Source organism: Spea bombifrons, chromosome 1, assembly GCF_027358695.1.
Source record: "Spea bombifrons isolate aSpeBom1 chromosome 1, aSpeBom1.2.pri, whole genome shotgun sequence".
Lineage (NCBI taxonomy): Eukaryota > Metazoa > Chordata > Amphibia > Anura > Pelobatidae > Spea > Spea bombifrons.
The window spans coordinates 36,260,602-36,279,178 of NC_071087.1; the positions used below are offsets into that span (position 1 = coordinate 36,260,602).

Sequence of the window (18,577 nt, forward strand, 5' to 3'; positions counted from 1 at the left end):
CAGTGGAAAACAGGTGGCTTAATGTGAGCTCCAGCACATGGTAAGTTGAAATAATGATGGAGAACCACATTAAAAGGGGTAATATCTCTTACACTGTAGCAGACGCTGTTCATTATTCTGTACACATCACTTTCTAGCTTCTCGCTGCTGAAACGTGTCCAGGTCAGTAAGCAAGATAATTTCATTATTGAAATGCCTAACGTTCCCAAGGAAAAAACCAACTAAAGGCGGAAAACAGAATGTTTTGTTTTCTACATACATAAACACATCTTTGTTGGAAATGAGTTTGAAGTTCAAATAATTACCTGTTAATAGTCAAGTCATGCATTTATGGCCAAGAAGGACCACTATTTAGCATTCATCCAGACCTCAAAATGTATCTTTTATTTAGTCCAACTCTGCTATGGCTCTAAGTCACAATTACAGTAACTTTATATTTTAATGTAATTTTTAAAAGAGATGTGATATTAACAACAAAAAAAAAATAGAGTGTGTGCATATCCATGTTATAGATAAAGCAGGTATGATCCAGGGTACACGCACAATTTAATATTTAAGCAAGTCACAGAATGGCAATACGCATAGAAAAATTAAATCCTTTTGGGGGGGAAAAGGCGGTACATTAAGGGTCTGGTTTAGGAATATTTTTATATTTTTGGAATAAAAGTAATTTGCCCCAAACAAAACCGATTATTATGAACACATAAATAAATACTGAATGTATGGATGGATTTAATCTATGTTATCGCCAGAGGGAAGCAGTGCAGAACGTTTTACCTGCTTGTATATGGGGAGAAAGAAAAGAGTTGTGGTGTATGTGGATAAGAGGTAAGTACAATAGTGGCGGCGAGATCTTAATTCTGTTTCTTGCATTTTGAATGCTCGTGTAGAAAGTGGTCCCACTAGGTGTGTCGGGTTCACAGAGCATGATACAAACGACTGTTGACTGCTAACTGTATAAGGGTGATGACGTAAATTTACAGGGGTGTTACCATTATCCTCTTATAGCAAACAGGGGGGTTGTTTCATTATTCAGCCCAGTTTATTATCGCAACTCAAAGTAATAATGACTGATTATGTGATCGCTCTGTGTTTAGCCATTAACATCTGACTTCGCTTTGATCTTATTTACGAAACACAAATGCGTTAGAAACATCATTACTCGTACCACTGATTGCCTAAACTCTTCCCATAAATAATGACTCACGTGAACTTTTGCCTTCTTAATTTTTTTTCCTACTGTTATGCGACACAAAGTCAGGCTGCTGACATAGAAACTGAAAAGGGCTTCTTAACAATACCCGTGTTCTTTTTATGTGATTCAAATAGAGGTAAGAACACAATGACGGTTCTAATAAGTAATTGTTAATTGGAACCAGTGTCCCATGCAGCTTAGCCAACAAATAATACGTATTAAAGTACCTTGTAAGTACTTAGCTATGCATTCTTTAGCCTACAAAAATTTACCTTCAGGAGAAGCTGCAGCAGACAGCTGCCCCAGCATGGTCCTGGTTAGTGGCTGCTTGAAGCAGCCAATCAGCCTCAGGAAAGAACCCTTCCACATTGAGTATGCATTTTAGTAAGCAGGAGACGTACTGTAGAATCCCTCCATGCATTCGCAAGGGGGGGGGTCACATGACAAAATGCAGATGACGGCTCAAGTATGCCTATGTACTAAACAATTGCTTGAGACATCACCTTTACATGGCACCAGCTTTTTGCTCTAGGATTTTATTGCACAAACCAATTTACATTTTTTTGAAGGGTATACCTTACATGGTCTGTCAACAGATTTCAATACAAGAATGTAATCAGCTGCTTCAGAGGATTCCCTGATAAATGGACAAACTATATATAAAGCGCATGAATATTTACTGGCAGGATTGATGAACTGTTCGTGCAGCTCGTATGTCATCAGCGGTTCTGGCAGGCTTCTGAAACACAAGGACAACACAAAGTTAAAACAAATCTTGTCAAGGCACTCAAACCCACACTGGTGATGCCACATGCTTTGTAATTAGCACAGCTAGGATATACCGTGGCTACGATGAGATCCGTAGTACAGCCAGAATGCAGGCTGAGACAAAGCCAAGGTAAATACTTCCCTAGAGCACCTACAGCTCGACAGGTTAGCTAGTATGAGCACGTCACTCAAGACATGCTGGCTGAATATTTTTGCTCATCTAATTTCGTTCTTCTTCATAGAACTAATGGCCACAGATACCAAAAAAGTCTTTACATACAGAAAAAAAAATACAGCAATTCCTCTGAAAAATATTTTATTTTAGTTGAGACAATCCTTAAATGATCATTAATAATAAAACATCTTATATTTCTTTAGAACAAAATCATGATCTACACACTTGTTTATTGTATAAAAAAAATGAAGACCCAAGAAATTTAACACAACATTTTTTTTCTGGTACCCTTAAAACACACATACTTGTATGTAATGTTTTTTGTATAATGTAAGCTGCCTTGTCTGCTCATCTGTATTTTATCACCCCTCCCCCCATTATTTTCTCCTTCAAACTCTCACACTAACCTCAGATATAGCTTCAAAGCGCTAGTGATAGTCTTCACCTCCCACTCTCCACTATGCAGGTCCACATCACACGTTTTCACATCTACAGAAAGGGAAAAGTCAAGGAGAGGCTTTTAACGATTTAATAGAACATGTGTAGCTTGTACATTAACAATAATACTGTCAGCAATATCATTGGTGAAACAGGGCATTAAGTGATAAATTAAGTAGTCACAAATTTCAACGGGAACTCAATCGAGGAGGGAAGTTTAAGCGCCCAACTTTGTTGAGCACCTTGTGGAAATCAAGGACTCCCTTAAGTGCGATATGGGGACTGCAGTCTGACCGAGCGAAGCGGTTTGGTCGTATCGCTCACTGAAAATGAGAATTTAAGCTCACAGCTATTTTGTGGTACAGTTTAGGTAGAAAGCCTTCTATATTAAATCAAATCTGTTCTTTTCACTTGAATTAAAGCATTTATTTACATTTACCCCAACAATATATGCCAGATCATTCTTTATTGTCTAAAACCAAACTGGTGCCGATGTTACTAGTTTGAAGCTTTATGAACGTGAGAGGAGGTTGGTTTGTGTTTGAATGCTTCTTAACAGCGATATTGTCCTAGGCTAAACCATCAGTCAGTGCTCCAGATGTCTCAATGTCTTTTGATTACAGACGCCAAAAGACGAACACTACAAATTTGGTAATTAGTAGGTTCATTAACACTTGAGCCTTGCATGTTAGTTTCTGATCAAGATGCAGTCAGTATCAGACACAACACAGATCCACAGGATGAAAGCAAATTAAGTGGCTTGATTAAAGGTGCAGCCCTGTATTGTTGGAAGGGAATCAGTGCTCTAAGGTCGTGCCAACAAATTATCATCAAAAAAAGAATAATCTCTTCCTCATTAAATCTATTATTTAAAGACTATTTTGATGTACAAGCAGAAGCTATTGTTTTAGACATTATTTGCAATTGAACTCTCTCTGCCAATTTGTCCGCAGGTACAACATAGGGCAGATCCAGGTTTTTAGGGGCCACAGGCATAAAAATCTACTACCAACACTAGCAGTAGATGCAATATGCATCTATTAATGGGTGATAAAGTGATAAGTCACTATAACGTATTCATACCATGATAGGATTCTGGTAGCACTAGCTATGGGTATGTGAGATACCGCGCCTAATAACTACTTCTTTCAATGTAAGTTACACGCTCACCCAGTAGTACTTTGGCATGTATACTAGAAGCCTTGGAGACAATTAGAGTTGCATATGCTATTTTATGACTGGTTTATAGCATATGTGTTTTTAAGAGGCTACTTTTTGGACATTTTGGTGAATTTATAGATCTGGGGTCAATGTATGCGTTTAAAAGCCATAATCCTGGTTACTTATAATGTATGGGGGTCTGGGGGATAACACCATTGGCCATTGCATCCCAATACTGGTTGGTTACCAAACTTATGTAGTTGGTTAAAACCTTAAAATACTCACTTTTAACATATTTTTACAGTAGTATCTGTAGATACTAGAAGAAAAAACATGTCTTGATGTTAAAAATAAAATGTACAAGAACATCCAGAGCCCCTTTATCTGAAGACCACTATGAGCACTTGTCTAGGACCCAAAATCAGGGAGAATACCACGGTCGGGTCTGCCTCTACTTAGCTGTTGGGGAGACAGGACCAAAGCATCTAATTTTTCATCAATGTATCATTAGTTTTTGCCAGATATCTTTAAATATGTTGGGGGGGGAGTGCGAGGGGCAATGTAACTTTAAAATGCAAGAAACGTTTAGAATTACCGTATTTGCTCTATTATAATAATATAATATATATATATATAATAATATAATATTATAATAATAAAATACCCCTCGTCTTATAATCAGGGTCGTCTTATAATCAGACCTCAAATAGGTCTGATTATGAGACTAAGATCCAGATCCCCCGCAGCGATGCAGAGGACCTGGATCCTCCTGTGTTAAACCCCCCCCCCCAACTTACCGGTGCTTCCGAGTCCCCGGTGCTTAGTCCGGGCTGCGTGTAGAGCTACACGCTTCCCGGACTAAGCACTGGGGACCCAGATGCAGGGGACCTGGATCCTCCTGTGTTAACCCCCGACCCAACTTACCGGTGCATCTGAGTCCCCGGTGCGTAGTCCGGGCTGCGTGTAGAGCTCTACGCGATATAATCGCGTAGAGCTCTACACGATACAATCGCGTAGAGCTCTACACGCTGCCCAGACTAAGCACTGGGGACTCAGAAGCACCGGTAAGCTGGAGGGGGGGGGGGGCATAACACAGGAGGATGCAGGGGACCTGCATCCTCCTGTGTTATGCCCCCTCCAACTTACCGGTGCTTCTGAGTCCCCGGTGCTTAGTCCGGGCAGCGTGTAGAGCTCTACGCGATTCGCGTGGAGCTCTACATGCTGCCCGGACTAAGCACCTGGGGCTCAGATGCAGGGACCTGGACCCTCCTGTGTTATGCGCCCCCCCCAACTCAGAAGCACCGGTAAGTTTAGAGGAGGGAGGGGGAGTGTTAAATGGGGGGTGTAAGGCATTTCTGGAGGCAGAGTGCTCTGTGAAATGCCTTTTAACCCCTTTAATGCCACTCTGCCTCCTGAAATGCCTTAAACCTCCCTATATGCCACTCTTCCCCATAATATGCCTTTTAACCCTCTAAGTGCCAGAGTGGCATATAGGGTTAAAAGGCATATCATGGGGCACAGTGGCATATAGGGTTAAAAGGCATATCATGGGGCACTGTGACATTTAGAGGGTTAAAAGGCATATCATGGGGCACAGTGGCATATAGGGGGTATAAGGCACTTCTGGGGCAGATGTGCATACCTGGGGGGCAGGTTGGAAAATAGAAGGAAATAAAACCAAAATATTTTTCTCAAGCATAGCTTTTAATAAAAAAAGTGTTTAAATGAATTAACATTTACTGGTAAAACTTTTTTCCTATAGGGTCGTCTTATATTCAGGCTTTTTCTTTTTTTCCTAAATTAATATTAAGATTTGGGGGGTCGTCTTATAATCAGGGTCGTCTTATAATCGAGCAAATACGGTACTCTGGTACTCAAACGTCCAGAAAGATGGAGGGCTTCATTATTAGTTACCCAGTGGAAGTAACATAACCAGCTCAGTGGGTTTACTATTTAAACAACCCCATTCTGTGTAATAAAACAGAGATCTGTCTTGCTATACAATGGTATCGTTACATAACAGAAATATTTCTCCTTGAGACCGATGAATTTAAAAGGTTTCTGAATTAAAAAAAAAAAAAAAAAAAAACAACCTCTGGTTGCAGAACTTAAGTGTATTATTCACTGCGAGCAAAAGAAAATGCATACGGATTAATGTCAAAGTCATTTTGACAGCTATTAATATACAAGGTCTAATGTTGATGTTTAATCATTACAAGTCAAGTGAGTGTTTATAACAATTATACGAGAAGTCTTAGACGCAGCAGCGAATTGATTGCAGCGTATGATATATAAACAATTTGTCATTCTCATAATGTCCAGGGTAATGAAATGAATTCACTCTCTGGTTTCCTCCGGTCTCCCTGCCAAAGAACACTATGTTATCAGCACAGATGGAGGTTTGCATGGTTCTGGAGAACCGCCTGGTTGAAATGGCAAACAAGCTTCACAGAATACCAATGAATCCTGAAAGTCAGGCCCGTGCCGACACAATGAAGACTTTAAAATACACCAAAACACTGTATCAATCAACTCCGATAGGTAAAGGTACAATCGTTTATCTAACAACACGAGCTGCCCGGAATCCATGACATATGCAGCGTCTGTAAGACCAGGAGCAATCTGAATAAAATCAGTAAGAGCACGCTGGAGATCAAAACCTGCAGCCACCTAGTTTTTGTTCATGTCTAACACCCATGATGCTCAGCCAACTGATGGCTATCAGAAGTAATTCTGAAATTTCTATGCACCTGGATAAAAAAGCCAATTTCTTTTTGGAAATCAGAACATAGCAGAGATAAAAGTCGATTTTCCAATCAATAATAAAAAGTGTGGATCTTGCTAAAACTAAATGATCAAATGTAAGCCTGTTAATAATGCAGTCTCATCGCCTATACAAGGTTTGCAATAAACTGCATGCCAGGGTTGATCATAATATGTAAATATTATCAACAATACTGGGGAGTAAAACGGCAGAATCGTAAGGGCACCTTGGTATTTGTCCTCTCCATTCCGGTTTTCTTAAATATAAGTCTTATTGGTCACACTTGTTTGGTGAAATGATCAGCTCCACAGATAACGCAGCCTCTTATTATAGCCGATATATATTCTGTGATATCCTAAAATGTTATATATGTGTGTATTTCTGAACCCTCTCTAACTAAACAGAGCTCTGAACTTCTGATATGTGTTTATACAATAAAAATAAACATTTACAGATATGTAAATATTTATGACATATTTAATGACTTTAATAGCATCAAAATTGATGCTTTGGTAAGATTACATCCCTTCATTTTGGCTATGACGTCATGACTCTCTGCAAAATACTTGCTGCTTTGGATTTAAAAGGTTACGTTGATATTACACGGCCCATGAAATGATTCTGCAGCCCCGTTCTGTAGTGACATCAATACATCAATGTACCTGCTTTAATGGGACTGAATATTGGCAAGTACAGCATAGATCCGATAATAGAGGCGCTGACATAAAAAACCCAGTACGGATTAAAATTCAATGTAAAATTTAAATTCATGAACAAACTCTTTCTGAAGTATAAATAGTTATATGGGAATTCAGAAACCAAATCCATATGTTTCAATATAAAATATCCATTTTGATAATATCTTACTCAGAATAGATTTGTAAAAGAATCATTTTCATTATGGATATAATGCATGCACACCACAGTAAGCGACACAGAGGCTGATTAACGGAGCTTAACTAATATGTTCCTGGAAAATGTAACACATGTACCGGTATATTTAGATTGTAGACCGCATTAAAACCTTATCTCAGGGAATATTCCTTTCATGCGGTTGGGTGGTCTCGGTGGACCTCTTCCACCGTCTCCTCTGCTTTGTGTCTCAAGCTATATGTCTCATTGCGTCTCAAGCTATATGTCTCATTGTGTCATGCTTGTGTGTCACAATTCCAGTGATGTTCCTATATGTCAGCGTCTTTGGGATTTATTCACTAAAGTAGGAGTGGATAATAGAGTATGGTGGAGGGTCATCGGAAACACTATGCATAATGAGGGGTCCGCCTTCATCTCACTATTATAAACTCCTACCTGCTTTAGTGAATAAAGGCAGTTTGGTCTATTTGCACCTCACACACACTCTCTTTTTATAGACAAAAGGCATTTCACTTGTTACAATGGCAGCACCTTCTAGCTGCCATGATGCTGGAACTTCCCCTTTAAGGGTTAGAAGAGTTAAGTAAGGGGGATACATGGATAATGACACTTTGGAAGCACACAAAATCACACAGCGCACTGTGAAGAGTGGAGCAATTTTGTTGTTTGTGACGATATATGATTATATATAAAATCAATACTTTCACATCTTAATGAATTCAATATGCTACATAGAACAATTCTAAAAATAATAAATAAGAAATGGTCAATAGGCTCTGCATAAAAGCATCTAGTAGTAATAGTGGTGAAGTTTAAAACTGATTATATGGTAAAATGGATTAAAAATAGTGGCATACCCAGCAACAAACTCAGAAGTCTCTGGACCTTTGAACTCACCCCCACAACCCTGTACAGTCCTTGGTCATTAATACCTGGGAGAGAGAACAGAGGGTTAGGGAAACAAGAAAACATAGCACATTTTCTACATGTTAACTTTCACTTTTATCATATGAGCTATTTAAAGGGACAGCAATGTAAAATATTTATTTACAAGATTAATGTAGAGAAACTAGAAAACATGGTTGATGGGAAGTTGTACCATATGTTTCGTCAATGGCAAAATACTACATCAAGTAAGACTAGGCTCTTGCCCAGTGTGGCCCTTGAGGACTGGAGTTTACTTTACTCACTCTCACTTCCACTGGCTGCCCTCCAAGCTCTCCCTTCCCAAGTCCTTAAAGGAGGAAGGAAGGGATGTGGTGATGACTGGGGCATGGGCAATTATGCATATAAGCGGGGTTAGCCCCAGTCAGATTAAACATCTGCGGGGAGTGGGTAAAACCCAGACCGGACTAAGCATGACCAAAACCCACCAGGGAAAACACCATTTTATGTGAAAACTTAGGATACAGTTTGCCAAGTTCCCATGTCATGCACCCTCCGGTATAATGGTGTACCGGTGACTGATGTATAAGTTAAATATCGATGTTCGTTTGTGGCACTTAGCGGCTGTGGAATGGTTTTACTTATTTAGTAGATGTTCAATGGGAAACCACCTTCTGAGACAAAACCATAGCTGACTCCATGACTAAAAGCCATCTATCACTCATGATTATACTTTTATGCAGTGTTTCCTTCAGTTCCCATGACCCAAAAACAGCATGGTAAAAGAAAAAAAAAGCTTATCTAATCATTAGATAAAGAAAAATAATAAAAATGATATTAATAAATGTATATAAATGTTAGAACCCCGATCAGGGGTAACTTTGATTGCCCTTTTATGTGACTTGGAACCCATGTTTAAGGGATGCTCAAATTTCATCAAAAAAAGAGAAAAAAAAATACTAGCACATTTTTGGCCCCTATCTCCAGCACAACCATAATGCTATCAGACTGACAAGGCATAAAAAGCTAGACAACATATTGGTAGACGATTACTTTAAAATGCTGCCATCTGAGCATGGTGTGTTTATTATGTCATATAGTAAAAGATTACGTTTTGTTGTAAAAACTGTAAGATTGGTACTACACTTCTTGCATTTGTAAATTATTTCACAGATTATATCACAGTTCTACTCTGCAATTCTCTGAGGACATTTGCATTCTTCTGTACTGTCAGCCTGTGAATACTGGGAAAAAAACACAATTTGTTATACAATACACCCATCTGTGATAAATGTAAATTAATAATAAAGCTACAGGGAAAAACACCGCTGCGAAGAAAAACACAGATTCTTCTTAAGTCTTTCTTTACTTGCTACATGCACAAGTGACACGGAATATTACTTTGATTTGCAGTTGCATATGGAAGAAATATTTACATTAGCCGATGGTTTATGGTATGGGATGATGGCAATATAGGAGTAACTACAATCATATTGGGGAAGGGGGCATAGGAGGTATCTGGAACCATTTTTAGTTGATCCTAAAAATGGCACCTAGCTAGACCTATATCAAAAATGTAATAAAGATCAGGAAAGCACAAGAAACTAAATAGGGAGTTGATGTTTTTATGGGGAAGTACCATGGAATAAACAAATTTTTCTTTGAGCCTTAAATATATTGGTGTATTCAGTAAAGCAAGTTAAAAGGCTGCCATTGTTGTCTGTGATGTAAGACATTGGGTGACTTTCCCTGCTCAGACACCACACCGAGCTATTTATGGCAATGCTAGGGAAGCAAAAGTGGCAGAATGGGTGATTAAGACTGAGGTATTCTATCATAAGGCTGTATGACACAGATAGATCACATGAGTGTGATAGCATAGATGTGGCTGCCTGGGCATGATAGGAGTGTGATTGCTGTTGCCAATCATATATACCGTGTATATATATATATATATATATATACACGGTATATATGATTGGCAACAGCAATCACACTCCTATCATGCCCAGGCAGCCACATCTATGCTATCACACTCATGCTTTTACTCATTTACAAACATTCATTCACAGATACTCATTAATTCTCTTAATCATGCATACTTGCTCATTCACCCTCCCCTCCACCCCCTTACCTGAACTTCAGATCTCTCACTCGCATGTTCTGCAGGGATCCTGCTGCTTCCATCTGTGCGAACAACTTCTCTTGCCCCACCCCCAGGGGAAGAAGGAAAGGAGCAGAGTCATGCGACGTGCATTCACATGACTCCACTGGGTTCCTGCTTCTCCTGGCCAGTCCAAAAGACGCTGCTCGCACAGAACAATGCACAGATAAGCAACCTGGCCCCTGCGGACGATCGTTTTCGGCTGTTTTTTTAATTATTTTTTTTCATTATTTTTTCTAGCCAATATATATTTCGGCACTGATATATCGGTGCATCCCTAAAGAAAATAGTTTTTTGAAAATTCATTTTAATGCAATAGTGTCATTTTGGTGGAAGTTGCCCTTTAACGGTATCTTTAATTAACAGAAAAGAGGGTTCATTTCTGCACCAGTCACTAGAACTCCAGTCGTCCTTCCTTTTATAGATAGAGCCTTCAAAGCCACAAACCTATTAACATGATTCCTACATCCAGACTAAATCTGTGTTCACAATATTTGAGTTGTAACTCACTCTAAATGTAATTGTAGTATACACAAGATCGTATGACATTGGAGCCCCATATGATGTGAGAACAAACATATATTATTTAAAATAATAAAAATTGTTTACCCATAGTTTCAACAGCATGGATACAGTTTTTCACAATTTCAAGACCATTTTTGTCTAGTTGTGCACCTAAAGAAAAGATATGTGGTCAACATCAAAAAGCATTCCAAATGGAACATTTGAGAACATTAGCATGGACATCTTGGGTCTTTGTTTGTTTTTTGTCTGTTGTAAAACATATAGAGCTACTGTACACATGGACCCACTACTCAACACACCAGCCCAGGATGCTAGACAATAGTTCAACCCAATATTTTATTTAGACTTTATAAATGTTTATATACAAAAAACAAACATACACGCATAATCAATTGGTTGCCGGATAAGAAGAATAATTAAGGAAAAGGTACAGGATATCATTTTGTCAATGTACTAATATAAATATATTTTATTTATGAAATCACGTTAAGGATCTCTGATCCCATCGGACATTTTTAGCACCTTTACCTGATTTCTCATTGTTTTAAATGACTATTAAGGCTACCTTTATGTTGTGTCAGTGGTTTCTAAACTCTGACCAACATTTAAACTAATGTGCATGATGTTTTTGTCCAACAATATTTCTGCGTGATGGGATGTTTACTTGACAACATTCTAGTGTAACTAGAGGTGAGGCCTCACTGAGACTTTTGTGACCTATTGATAGAGACTTGTAAGCAAATAAGTAAAGTAGTTAGAAGAATTCTGCGTTTTATTTGCACATGTAAAATATAGGATTTTGTGAAAGACTCGCCTTTGTGTTTTCCTAAATTGTATCGCATACTAATATTAGCCACAAGGTGGCAGCGTAAAAAAAACAAAACTTTCAAACTGACAATAAGCTAAAATATCAGGAATATTTTTAACACTACATGTGTAATTTTCAAAAATGTTTTGGACTGTCAGTAAAACTCAACAGTGCCACCAACTATTGGTGTCTCATGTTTTCTAATTTTTTAAAATTTAAGTATCGTAAAAATGATCACTTAATACATCACGATATAGAATAATGAAATTCATGGTAAAAACACAATTTACGTTGAGAATTTTAGACTAAATTTATACGTACCACCCTCAGTTCTCCTTGTAGATCTGCTCAAAGTGAGGAAGCCCTATACACACATATGAAAAAGAAACACTGTTCGTCATGATTAAAGGCCACACTGAACAATGTCATAAATTTCAACTATATTCGATCAGTCACTAACTGCAAAAAAATAAAAAAGGTAAAAAAGGTAAAATTTCAACCCATTTACAACGTTCCAAGTAAAAGTAAAATTAAAATGTTGGCTGCGCAAGAATTCATATTCAAAATAAAAATATTGAGGAGTACTGAGTTCTAGTTGGTAGAACCGCCATGTTTTCTGTTTTACATTGTTCTCATTCTAAAATTGATAGATTATTTATAGCATCAGACAATAATCTATCTTTATTTTCCTAGTTTAGAATATTCATATGAGCGCTGCCGTTTTCTACACAATCATCGTCTGTGCGTGCTTCTATAGAGTGATGTTCGCAGCAGATTTAAGGAACATTTTACATTGTTTTAGCTCTTGGGAGACTGAGTTTGCAGAAGGGTGCTACATTTTTCATAATGTCATTTCTATGCCTGAGGGGCAAACATAAGTTAATTATGGCTGCTGTTTTGAAAATGAACCCCAGTGGCCAAGAGGCACTGGCTCCCTGATTCTGCCAAATTTGACTGATACAGAGGAAAGGGGGACTGAGTTCCAAATTTACATTGGCAGCACAGATGTCTCACTGGTTTCTAATCATTCATATTTCCAGGTGATTTTTTTTCCCTAACACTTTAAGAGAAATAAAGTTTAGTAGCAATCGAGGGGGAACTCATCAACATTTAAAACATCTTCAGTTCTGGAGCAAGCACCTAAAATATGATTGCCTAAAGGGCAATTTTGGCTTTAGTTTTGCTGAATAAATAATCACACGGTGTAGTATGTCATGTGGTGTTGCTCATCTAAGGTTGTATTTAGCTAATTTTTTTTTTAGACCTGCCAAGGTCTTGTTATGTAAAATTATAGCATTCAAGAGGGTGTTTTTTTCATTCTTACATGACTTTATATCTCAAGCTTTATTTAACGAGATGTAAAATAAACAAAAAATATTCTTACAGCTCCTTTTCCATCCAAAACTTCCATCCATAGACACCGATCTTCTTCTGAAAAAGCTTGCATTGTAATCAAGACACCAGGCCTAGAAAACAAGATTCCAATATCATAATAAAGTATGAAATTAGCTATTCCTGATAAAATATTAAATCAGAATAGTTGCTAGGTTATGACAGGTGGTGCCTGTGGACCAAATTATTGTTTTGGAAACAGATTAAGATATGCAGTTTGTAATTCAGATTTCCTACAAGTTGCTGCATAAAGATCTTAACGCACAATGTAGTGTATGTTGGAATCAAATGTGAACAATTAACTGAGAAGTGCCAGGGTTGTTATCAGAAATTAAAGTGTGCTTATAAAAGAATAATCTAAAAAGAGAAGTCTGTATATATATATAAAAGCAACATACCGCTCTACAGCTTCAACATCAAAGCAGAATCTCCTGTCTATAGAATCTGTGTATCGTTTGATGCAGTACTTAAGAGTGAAATTCTCTCCGTCGCCCTTGAAAGAAAAATATAGATATTATTGGCATTTCAAAAAGGTAAGCAGATAACTAAAGCATTCAAAAGATGATTATTCTAACATAGAATTGCATCAGATGACATCCCTGGTAACTGGAATATGAATGGTACCCTCAACGAACAACGTATCAACTAGGGTTTCTAGTGAACCCGTCACACGTATTTCTACATCTTTACCGTACTCACAATTTTTCCTCCGGATCTGTGCTCGAATGGATACATGGTGAAGGTTTTCGAATCCTTTTTATACGTGCAGTAGTGTTTTACCCAGCTGGATCCGAAAGGAGCAGGTCCTTAAATAAAAATACTCCTTTAGTATAAGAATAAGGAGCGTTTTCCTAGATTTCAAGATGGAAAAATAAAAACTGAAACTATTATTTTCCAGGTTCTTCTGAGGTCAACTCTTGACAAAGTTTTAAAAGGATACTTAACATAAAGTCAATGGAATAACTTCACCACTACAGCAATCATTGTTGAAACCTATCCCACTGCAGACATGCACAGGATTTATTCAACCTCCCTTTTCTCTTAACAATAACACTGGCAATTTCTAGATAGATAGGTAAAGTTCATGTATTGGGTTAGCCTACGAGCAGCTAAAGCATAATTGGTATATCATAACATCCAACTAGAGGACTGCATTGGATTGTGGGTCCCGCCAAAAAACTTGCGGGCGGTCAGGCACTGTACCTGCAGGTCCCGGTAATCCCGCGCACTCCCGCAAGGCTGCCTTCGCGTTGCTCCCTCACGTCGTCTCTTCTCTTGCTCCGCCCCGGAAACCCAGCGGAGTCACGTGATGTGACGTCACTTCCCGTGACTCCGCTGTGTTCCTGGGCGGAACAAGAGAAGAGACGCTGTGAGGGAGCAACTCGAGTGCAGCTTTGCAGTACTGAGCGGGAAATCTGCAGATCAGGTAAGGAGGTGGGCGTGATTGGCCACATATGTGGCGGGATTGGAACACACACATTGCGGGAGTGGGCGGGATTGGAACACACACATTGCGGGAGTGGGCGGGATTGGAACACACACATTGCGGGAGTGGGCGGGATTGGACACAAAATCTGCGGGAGCGGAATGTAAAAAACAGTCCCGCGCAGGGCTCTACATCCAACCAAGAAAACAACTGCATTTAGGAGTCATGGCTACATTTGCTACAAAATTACAATAAAAAAAAACAGAAAAAAAAATGTAAAACCAATAAATCTTAGCATGTCATTTTTCCGATATTTTTCAAACATTAAGTAAAATCTGCCTACATTTCAGCACCATTCTGCTATAGGTGTCTGAAACATTTCTGCTTAGCAAAAATGGAAATGAACCAGCTGTTATTTGTACCAAAAACGGCAAAACTAAAATGATCATTTTTAAAGTTCAAACAAGGTCGTTTGGCACTATACTTTTATACACATAACGTATATGGAAGATAACTATAGATTTTTTCATATAAAATGAAGATATATAGGAATAGTAAATAATATTCTGGTTGTATCAGGTAATGTATAGGGTGGAAAAAAATATGTAAATAAATAGTTGATTTAACATTTTGCTTGCTTTTATTTTTAAGTATTAACGTAGTACATGTCAACAAGGCATTGTACTCCAAGCCTTTTTTCAAACAATATTGGGATCTATTCACTAAAGAGGGGATTTGCAGCTCCCTGTTATCCCTGTGTATTTCGATTTGCAAACCCCACTGAGCATCTTATGTAAGATGGGTTGCATACGTAAATAAGCAAGGAGAGTTAAGAAATCTCCCATAGTACATGTGGAGAGAGGGGGGAGACGATGACAGAGAAAGGAGAGAGAATATCTACCAGGGATGAAATCACTGCACCTTATTACAGTGCCAGTCTTGAAGTCACTGAGCTCTTCAGAACGATCCATTATTTTCAAAAATGTTTGTAAATGCAGACTGCAGGGCTAGGTGCTTGATTTTATACACCTGTGGCAACAGGTATGACCGTATAACACCTGAATTCAATAATTAAGGAGTGCGTCCAAATATGTGCCTCCATTTGTGTGTGTGTGTTATATATTTTTATTTTAATGGACAAAGCTTTTCTTTGAAAAACAAGGACATTTCTAAGTGACTCCAAAGTTGAACGGTAGTATATAGCTCATGGAGTTAAAATGCTTAACTCTCCTGCAAACTCTCCCTTTAGGGAATAGACCCCAAAGTCAGGTGCCAGTGTCCTGACTACCTATCCCACTACAGAGTGATATAGTAAACAGTATGCCTTACGTTTTTCCTGTACATATAAATAACCTTCCATTGTAAATGCACCGGCTCTTTTATGCTCCTGTGGATTTGTTTGGATTTTCTTCAGGAGTTCTTCAACCTCTGACCGTGTTCCTTCAAAACGATTCCGTGTCTTTAAAAGAAGAAGATAAAAAAAAATCTAACACATTGAAGTGTTTGGGCCAATATTATACGGCATGGGTTGGACGATAAGGTTATGTTAAGGCAAAAAAATGAAGTAGGTTTCCTATCGCACATGCAAGAATAGATTGATGAACAGTCATTGACTTATTACAGTTGTTGCAGATGATAAAAGTCCCATGAATACTAACACAGGGTAGATCCAATAGGTTCACCTCATTTTCCATTATATAAGGCGGATACACCAAACATTTATTTAGTTGTAGAAAGAATACAGGCACTTCATTCTTTAAATATATATATATATATATATATATATATATATATATATATATATATATATATGTGTGTGTGTGTGTGTGTTAAAAAAATAGAGCACCTTTTAATAAAGGACTGAATCTAATACATCTGAAGACAAGTTATTATTGTCAAAATTATACAAATATTCCTATACGGTTTATTGCTATAGCCAGCCCTTGCGATCTAAAGTGTATTTAGATTTAGTGTAAATACAGTTTCATAGCAGCCAACTGTCCCCATTAGTTTGGCACCGTGCTCACAGTGACGATTGTTATTGTTCTGACCACAGTACCACAGTACAGCCGGCCGTTTACTGTACATGTGCAAGGCACAACATGTTGTCACAATACTGTCATGTAATGCAGGCTAAATGTGACAACACAGCACATCTACACAATATCATTTCAGTTTGATCACAGCCAGATTATGTTCCACCAACACGAGGCAAGGCTGCAGGTAGCTACGAGCTGTTGAACAATCCCATGACTGTTTGTCACAGCATCCTACTAAGAATTACGAATATTTGTAGTTCAAGTACACCTCAAATGGCAGCTTCTGTCTATAACATGTACACTTTTTAAACTAAAACTAAAGCTATACCTGCCAGAGTCCAGTAGATGGCGGCAAATACCCACAATGTTCATTTTATCATCACGTCAAATAACAACATTAACAATTTAATTTGTTTATGCATAATGCGATAATAAACCTTTAGAAAATGCGAACGCGTTTAAACACAGAAAAGAGTACAAACATCTTACAGAACCTATTCATTTGTATTTTTACATGACATTATATAGATTGTCCACAATGAACCAAAAAAAAAAAAATACGATTTTGTAGATGCTTAAAAGAAAAAAAAAAGTTTCACACAGCTCTAGATAACTGGAAGCAGTTTCCATTAGGAGGAGAATCAATTGTAATTACTGAATTCTTAAACACAGACATACTGTGTCCAACTTTTTAAATCACTAGTTAAATTTGATTCCTGCACAAGATTAAATAAGAAAGGGAATAGATTGTGTTGGTCATGGAGTGACATTCCTTATTTAATTTAATAATTGGCCGTATGTTTGAGGTCTGCATCACAGAGTATTTTTTGCACATCCAGCAATGAATTAGAGGGATCAGTAATAGCATTTTTTGTAGCTGGGAAACAGTCATCCTCTGACCCCTAGTCATCTACTAATCTAAAAATGAAATAGTGTGTGAAAATTGGTTTGCATGTTATGTAAAGTGGAGATAAATCCGTGGACTAAAACATGGTTGCGGAAGCAATGTAAGGAAGTTTTAGTAAGAGGGTGCAACAGCATCACAGTATAAGTGGTAGAGGTTAATACAATGAGGGCATTTTAACATGCGTGGGGTAGGCATACGGCTGTCTTGAATGCAAGACTCAACTAAAAACAATTAACATTTGAGTCTAGATGGGCCAAATGGTTCTGATCTACTGTCAAATTATATGTTTCTATTCCCAACCCAATGCCATCGTGCAACTTATCTATCATTAAAAATATTTTATGTTACTTACATTTTGAATGTTGATTTGCAACTCAAGTTTGTAGTGATTAAAATCCTTAGCGAGCTCATATCCTTGATGGTAAAATGTGAAAATCCCTTGAAAGAATGCAAGCATCTAATGGAATGAGAAAATCAAACAGATATCAAATCAGGGAGCTTTTTAGACCATAGTTACATGGTTAATCAGGTTTTAAAAAAAAGTCAATCAAGTTCAACCATTCCACAAACTAATACTAGCTGATCCAGGAGACAAAAAACCCCCCCACAGAGGGTAATATCATCTCAAAGCGAAAAAAAACTACTTAACACAAGTGCCAATATATATATATATATATATATATATATTTTATCCACAACCTTTTTGAAAACATTTTTGTGTAATGTCATAATCACAAGCAAGTCTCACAATGAAAACAAAACAAGGTAAAACAACGTTCACATTTGCAATATTCATTCATCTGTGACCCTTCAACCTATTAAGAGGTGTTAATGCACATGTTAAAATCACTCTCTTTATGGCGATAATTTTAAGGGAGAGATCAGAGATTTGGATCCAGGCCAGCTTTTGAACAGATTTATTAGATAACACTCAGGGCAGTATGTGTGTAAATAACCCGTCCATCAATAGCCCCATTTATTTCTAAAAGCTGGACACGTAGAAGTATGTGATAGAACATAGAGGTGCATTCACTGTGTATTTTGAATGTAAAAAACC

General features: G+C 37.8%; 1 protein-coding gene across 1 annotated transcript in view; it reads right to left on the reverse strand.

The window, feature by feature from the left end:
* ARHGAP10 (Rho GTPase activating protein 10) overlaps positions 1-18,577 on the reverse strand; it is an 86,785-nt gene that overhangs the window by 38,644 nt on the left and 29,564 nt on the right. The window contains exons 7-16 of the mRNA XM_053460694.1: positions 17,873-17,977; positions 15,904-16,033; positions 13,848-13,954; positions 13,547-13,641; positions 13,141-13,222; positions 12,078-12,120; positions 11,033-11,098; positions 8,232-8,306; positions 2,546-2,627; positions 1,876-1,934 (exon numbers count right to left, since the gene is read on the reverse strand). Of these exons, the coding sequence (XP_053316669.1) occupies positions 1,876-1,934; positions 2,546-2,627; positions 8,232-8,306; positions 11,033-11,098; positions 12,078-12,120; positions 13,141-13,222; positions 13,547-13,641; positions 13,848-13,954; positions 15,904-16,033; positions 17,873-17,977 (844 nt within the window). The remainder of the gene's footprint in view (positions 1-1,875; positions 1,935-2,545; positions 2,628-8,231; positions 8,307-11,032; positions 11,099-12,077; positions 12,121-13,140; positions 13,223-13,546; positions 13,642-13,847; positions 13,955-15,903; positions 16,034-17,872; positions 17,978-18,577) is intronic.